Below are 7,851 nucleotides of genomic sequence, written 5' to 3'. Positions count from 1 at the left end.
GTCTGTCAACTACACCCATCGACGTCTGCGAAAACAAATCTAACCCAACAATAGATGAAATCAAATCTTAACTGAAGATAACGAACCATCTCATCCCCTGCAGTGGTATATAATTGTATAGTGACTCGGCAACTTTGGGTCGAGTCCAACACTGATGCGGAGAAGTAGTAAGTATTTACCATATCACCCCGCATGTTCTTAATACTAGTTCTATGTACACCTTTAGTCAAACACAAAGAACGGGTTCGGTGCTGGCAAACCAAGTATTATAATCAGGAAGATTTAGGATTCGAGTCGACCTTAAGCGGATCCTTGCACAGCTAAGAAATGCAACTGTGCATTCATATGTTAAACCCTGAGTCTCCGTGCCCGCGATTTCGGTTATAACGAAGGGATCCGTGTGGTTCGATATATCCAGTGCAGTCTCAGATCGGGTCTATCTATGTGTATTGTTATAAACTTGATTCATAGGAAACAGGTTGGACATGTTAGCTTGTTACCCATTACTTTAAACATCTACACTGGTTGGTTTATCCTGAGTACTGAATACAAACACAGGTAAGTGAGCACTGTAATAAGAGATGTTTGATTTCCGGGATCACCTGATTATAGAGATAGGGATGTCGGTGGCAAAACCGACAGTACTTGTCAAAGTCAACCTCCTTCATGTCGGTCTTATATTCGGCAATCCAGTTACCGCAACTGCCGTAGGACATTTGTTTGTTTGTTGTATGTTACGCCACTTGAATTCTATTTTAATTTATGTCAAGGAGCGTTAGTGTAATGTTGGAGTACCACACGAAGTGGAGGAGTTCGGTGACATTTAGCTCTTTGATGAATCCACGAACACGCATACTGTGGAATCAAGGATTTGAACCAACGATCCACGGATCCTGGCACGTCTAAGGGGCACAACTCTGTCTGGCTAGTACAAAGTAATCCTTATTACATTGCAGTTACACTTTGAGTTACGCTTTCCCAAAGGGCTAAGCAGCTGCATTTCTTTGTGTGGAGATGTGTCCATGAGCTGACGTGGGTTCGAATATCAAATTCGACCCGAATGATGCTTGGTCTGTCTGCACCAAATCCAGCTATTTTTTCAGATACATATGAAATATCAGATATTTTTTAGTTAAAACTATGAACCTAAAATGTTTCTTAGCAAAAAAACAGCTTGCAACAATGTATTTTTTGTAGCTGATATTTTAACATTCGGAAGCACAATTATTCTTTTCAACCATTTTCGGGGACAATTTTTGTTTTTCGACAAAATCCCAGCCCATGTCGAGTCTGAACGAAACTATCCAGTGATTGAAATCATGAGCATCGATTATGCAATTGGGATACGAGGACATGAATCAACCATGTCAGCGAGTCTGTCCACCCAATCCCGTTAGTAGCCTCTTACGACAAACATGAGTTGCTGAAGACCAATACTACCCCGGATGTTCACGGGTTCTAAGCAATGGCAGCGAATTAGTCCAGAGTACTCATAACAGAGTAGCTAAGTAATACACTGGATGCTATGCTACCTATCATATACATTTGTGAGTATCTGAATTTGACCCGCACTGTGGGGGGAAGTTATTTCCAAACAGTACTGTGGAAGTGTTTCATAACGGAAAGTGTTCCCAGGTGCGTATAGACGTGAAGAGCGACGACCACCATTATCTGTCCAAACATTCACTCAATAATTAATCTGAGCTTATCTATGTATCTATCTCCAACCCCGACAGTGAGATCAACCTGTCAATCATACGTTCAACCCGTCAATCAAGCCCGTCTATGAATATACTGGTATCGCGCACCTGTTTCGTGATGAGGTAATACGTGCATCACCCAGGGTGCGTCTCTTCCTGTTTGATGAACACGGGAACATAACAGTAGAAATGTAGGGAAAAGGATGCACACCACACCTCGTGTGTGAGGGTTTTATTTCAACTCATTTGCGAATACCGCTCCTCATAACTGAGATCAATGCAAACTGTTACCAAATCATCTATGATCTTTCATAGTGTTTTTAACGTGTGGGGGTGAAAAAGTACATTTGACCTTCTTACATTGGTTTATGTCCGCCTGCAATTCAAGGATGTGGTGTTCTGGTGGGCATTGTCACCCCTTCATCCGCATTCAGCTGTCTATATGTGTGCAGTGATATGGGGTTTGACGTCATTGGGGATCACTGCCTTTATAAAGCGACGTACGTGCACGTGCGTCTCCGAGCGGACCGGACCTTGTGTTATCTCCTGAATGCCGAGCGCCAGGCAGGGTAACAAGAAGTCCCATGTTTCGTTCCTTCCCTTCTTTGGGCAGACGCCAGACACAGAGGTCGTCTGTCTGTAGGACAAGAATCGGGTACTACTGTTTGGCAGGTAAAAAGTGCAAATGGCAGACATATTTCATCTTATGACCACTTATTTCTAACCTACACCCCTCTGAAATATTTTCACATTTCTGATCACACCAAAGTGATTTGCTAAAAAGTGTCAATGCAAAATTAAGTCAGATAGGATGCACTTGATTACCTGCCAACTATAGGAGCTGATTCTGACACCCTGCAACATAGTGAGTTAAGATTCCAGTTTTATTGGGGGAATGTGAGAAAAACCCAAAGATATGCAGTCTCAGACGTTTACGACTTAGGTGAAAAGCAGGAGTACCAGTACAGTGCTGACAAACCCAGAAATATAGTGGGGCGAACCAGGATTAATACCCACTATCATATAAGTTCCTGGTGTGTTCATGGGATGCAACTCTGCACAGTTGATGTCAGGGCCACCTGTGCCCCAACTCAGCAATAAACGGTTGCACTCAAGTCTCAATGTTGCAAGAGAAATGGTGAGGTGAAATTGGGTTTAATGTTGCATCCCATGTGTGTATGTGTGTGTGGCTGCTTGTACAAGTCCGGACTGATGCCGATTTATAGTGCTAGCTCACTGAGATACCATGCCACAGTTTAACATGAATACCCCACTCAGACACAGTATACTGACTCCGAGCCGACCAGTCCTTTTTTGGCTCCTTAACGCCGAGCGCCAGACAGGGTAACAAGAAGTACCATCTTTTAATGTCTTTTGGTATGACCACGGAGGCGGTCGCAAGAGAAATGACTAAAGACTGAGTAATAAAGACACAACAGATACATGGTGAAATGTTATATTTATTTCCATAGCATCCCCATTGCCAAAATAATTCATTCATTAATTATGTCATGTGATATTGATGTGGTAACACCGTCGAATGCAAGGGTGAACCTTTTAAGACCATCTGTACCCATCAACAGACCAACCAGCTTTATTTATTTCACCCTGCCTCAGTCAATGTATGAAATAATTCTAATGAATGAACAAGTACAAGCCGAATTAATCTCCTGGCGTCTCCCCTTTGGCAAAAGTTCTATTCATATAGATGTCCATCATCGTCAGATCCCACAGCTAAAGACTATTCAGAGTAATGCTTCAAGGGATGCAGTCATATTCACTGGTTTACCTTCACAGAAAGACCAAATGTATTCTTGAAAAAATGGGGTAGGGGGTTGTCTGGAATTTTTGTTTGAGACACAATATGTTCATATTTTACTCTCAATGATACAAGTCATATCATGTTTTTCTTTGCTAATTTTAGCTGTATTTCGTGCATTTTCAGGAATTACTTTCCCCACCCCACAATAATCTCAGACAACTGCAAAAATCAAATCTGTATCTGTATCTGATGAAACATAACAACCATAGCCAATAGGAAGGTGTTCTGTCACCAATCAACTAATCACATCCTAACCACAAGAGATCAAAACATAGGGAACAGTCCTGAAGAAGGCAGACATGGTAATCTTGATAGCTCTATAAATGTTCTTGTGCAGGAAGCTGGGATCCAAGCTAGGATCCAAGCAGATTGTCCACCACTTCACAGGAACGTCTTCTGACATTTGAGTGGCGCATGACAGGCAACCGTTCCATAATTTTGAGGAATTCAAATACTACTTCACATGCTATTCCCCTTCAACATCTTTAATGATCTGAGTACCTTAAACTATCTCAGCTTCACATTTTGGGCCTTGTGTGACCTTCATCTTGAGGTCAGAGAGTAACTACAATGAGTGCAGGAAACATGTTGTACATATATACACTAACTTCATCTGTACATTCTTCCACATTGATATTTTTTCATATATCAAGCATCATGTTTGAAAATATATACTTTATCGATATCTGGCTTTATGTAGAATCTGGAGTTTTGATTCAAGCAACATCATGTTTATCAATAGATGAGGTCACAATGCTGGGAGGGTGTGATGGGGAACTTATGGATGACAATACAGAGAGTGACATTATACAAAAGGCATACAGCACACGAAACATTATTGAGAACAGGATTTGTGGCTGTTTCACTGGTCATGACACTGACACCAGACTAACCCCAAGTCTCTGAAAATACATACTTTTGATCGGGAAAAAGCAACTCCATTTAAATTGAAAAGAGGTCCCAGTGAGATGGGAGATTCTTGAACCTGTGGAAAATCCATACTTGCTTTATATAGGGCTAATCATTACAGTGAGGGCTGGTAGGAAGTATAAAAATAATAGGATTCAGTGACTGTAAGACAGCTGCACCTCACTGTAGCAGGGCACTGGCAATGGTTATTATTATTACGTATTATGGGAGGAGTGAGTATTAGGGGGGACACCAGAAATGGGTTTCACACATTGTACTCATATGAGGAATCAAACCTTGGTCTTCGGTGTGACAAGTGAACACTTTAACCACTAGGCTACCCCACCACTACTATTATGGGAGGAAAGCTCAAAATGATGTAGGTACATCCCTGCACAGATGCACCACACAGTGCCACACTGGCTGGCACACACTGCAGGGAGTCAAGTGAGTAGAGTTAGTGATGGGGAGTACCCAGCTCCAGGACAATCAGAGTACGCAGTTCTAGGACAATCGTAGTACCCAGTTCCAGGAAAATCAGGGTACCCAGTTCTAGGACAATCAGAGTACCCAGTTCCAGGACAATCAGAATACCCAGTTCCAGGACAATCAGGGTACGCAGTTCTAGGACAATCATAGTACCCAGTTCCAGGACAATCAGGGTACCCAGTTCTAGGACAATCAGAGTACCCAGTTCCAGGACAATCAGAATACCCAGTTCCAGGACAACCAGAGTTCCCAGTTCCAGGACAATCAGAGTACCCAGTTCTAGGACAATCAGGGTACCCAGTTCTAGGACAATCAGGGTACCCAGTTCCAGGACAATCAGAGTACCCAGTTCTAGGACAATCAGAATACCCAGTTCCTGGACAATCAGAGTACCCAGTTCTAGGACAATCAGAGTACCCAGTTCCAGGGCAATCAGAGTACCCAGTTCTAGGACAATCAGAGTACCCAGTTCTAGGACAATCAGAGTACCCAGTTCTAGGACAATCAGAATACCCAGTTCTAGGACAATCAGAGTACCCAGTTCCAGGACAATCAGAATACCCAGTTTCAGGACAATCAGAGTACCCAGTTCTAGGACAATCAGAATACCCAGTTCCAGGACAATCAGAGTACCCAGTTCTAGGACAATCAGAATACCCAGTTCTAGGACAATCAGGGTACCCAGTTCCAGGGCAATCAGAGTACCCAGTTCCAGGACAATCAGAATACCCAGTTTCAGGACAATCAGAATACCCAGTTCCAGGACAATCAGAGTACCCAGTTCCAGGACAATCAGAGTACCCAGCTCCAGGACAATCAGAGTACCCAGCTCCAGGACAATCAGAGTTCCCAGTTCCCCACTACCCTAATGTAGTAGTACCTGCCACTTAGATTCTGAGAATCTGATGCTTAAACATTTTCTCCAACTAAAAATTGCATTCAATTCAATTCCACATTATGGTCCTACACATCTCCAGCTCTTCAGGTTTTGAGCCTTCTGAGAATTCCTCTTTGTAAAAGATTTTCGATTTCCAATGTTCCAAATGTATATTTCTTGAGAAGTCAAATAATAAAAGTGGTTGAAGAACAGGCAACCGACAATGTGTCATGTCATAAACTAACTTGGACTTTCGGTCCTGGTGAGCTAAAAATTGTAATACATAATTTTCCACAGAATTCAAAAAGCTGCAAGGATACACTTTGACAGCAACTGACGTAATAAATACATGGATGAAGCAAGATCAATGTGAAGCAAATATACAATGAGTGAATAGTTTATGAGCATAAATACAGATACACACTGGCATGAGGCACAGGTATGAGTTTCACATAGCAGGAGTATCACAAGTGAATGTCTTCTGACTTGAAGTGGGTCAAGTCTCCATGAACAAGTCTATGTGAATACACACCATGAATACACACCATGAATACAGGCCATAAATCCACACTGTGAATAGACCGTGAATACAGGCCGTAATTACACACTGTGAATACAGACTGTGAATACAGGCCATAATTACACACAGTGAATACAGACTGAATACACACACAAATTACAAACTGTGAATACATACCGTAATTCCACAGTGTGAATACAGACCTTGACTACAAGCCGTAATTACACACTGAATACAGACTGTGAATACAGGCTGTTATTGCACACTGTGAATACAGACTGTGAATACAGGCTGTTATTGCACACTGTGAACACAGGCTGTTATTGCACACTGTGAATACAAACTGTGAATACAGGCCGTAATTACACACTGTGAATACAGGCCATAATAACACACTTTGAATACATGCCCTAATTACACAGTGTGATACAGACCGTGAATACACGACCTAACTACACACTGTGAATACATGCCCTAATTACACACTGTGAATACAGTCTGTGAATACACGCCCTAATCACACACTGTGAATACAGACTATATACAAACCATGTACACGGACTGTAAATAGAAAACTGTGAATACAGATTCAAACCATAGTCACAAATTCCAGCTTTATTTGAAACTTAAGTCCATATTTTACAAATACATCTTGTATATCAGCACTTTACCACAAACATAAATTTGTAACTCCACTTAGAATACTATTTCATATATATATATGGTGTGTCAGTTTCATCTTGAAGAGAAGTTCAGACCCAAGACTAAGAAGTTTACCATTTTGGGAGAGAAAACAGGCTGTAGAAACCTAAAACAAACTATGGTGCAGACAAACCAAACATCATCATCAGTGTGAATTTGGGATTTGAACCCACGATCAGCAAATCTTGGTAGGCAAAAGGGATGCATCTCTGCCCAGCAAATGGTGGAACGACAGGTAAGCCCACAGGTAAAACCAGGGGTCCGGAAACCGTCATATGCGCCGGACATGTCCGATTGGGAATCTCAAATGTCCGGTCTAAAATATTGCTTACCGGACATTTAAATTTTTCTATCCAGACATTCTTAAATTTTGACCGGACATGATCAACAGTTAGGACTGAGCAATTTCTGTCTGCAGTTGTAACACAATGAAGATTATCTACACTGACAAGCTTTGTTTGTTTTGATTGCTGTAAATACATCGTACCTAGAATGATAGTCCAATCGGTCAATCACTGTAATAGGCAATAAACTGAGTTGACACTGATTAATCGAGGATTTATTACTGAGAACATCTTGTTGATTTGAGTAAAATGTGTTTACAACTGTACATAAATACCTTGCATCATCGATGTACCTCATTATCCTCACAATGCTACGATACGTAACCTCAGTCAAGAAGCGAAAGCGTGACGACAGCCAGTCGACCGATGCAGATCAGTCGAGCGGATCTGCCAAACCCTCAAAGTCTGAATGATCATTTTGTAAGTCGTGGCTAACGACTTTCACTTGGTTGACATACAACGAGGATTTGCAGATTTTATTGTTTTCA

General features: G+C 41.7%; 1 protein-coding gene across 1 annotated transcript; it reads right to left on the bottom strand.

The window, feature by feature from the left end:
• Positions 1–4,888: 4,888 nt before the first annotated feature.
• Positions 4,889–7,294, bottom strand: LOC139450316 (uncharacterized). Its single transcript, XM_071231996.1, has 2 exons — positions 7,193–7,294; positions 4,889–5,785 (listed from the first exon to the last, which is right to left on the bottom strand). The coding sequence occupies exons 1-2, from the start codon at positions 7,292–7,294 to the stop codon at positions 4,889–4,891; spliced, it is 999 nt and encodes a 332-aa protein (XP_071088097.1).
• Between the last annotated feature and the right edge of the window lie 557 nt (positions 7,295–7,851).

The sequence above is a fragment of the Haliotis cracherodii genome, unplaced genomic scaffold (genome assembly GCF_022045235.1).
Source record: "Haliotis cracherodii isolate W230 unplaced genomic scaffold, xgHalCrac1.p SCAF_8, whole genome shotgun sequence".
Taxonomy (NCBI): Eukaryota; Metazoa; Mollusca; class Gastropoda; order Lepetellida; family Haliotidae; genus Haliotis; species Haliotis cracherodii.
Note: the sequence above shows the minus strand (reverse complement) of the source record. Positions and strands in the feature narration are given on the sequence as shown.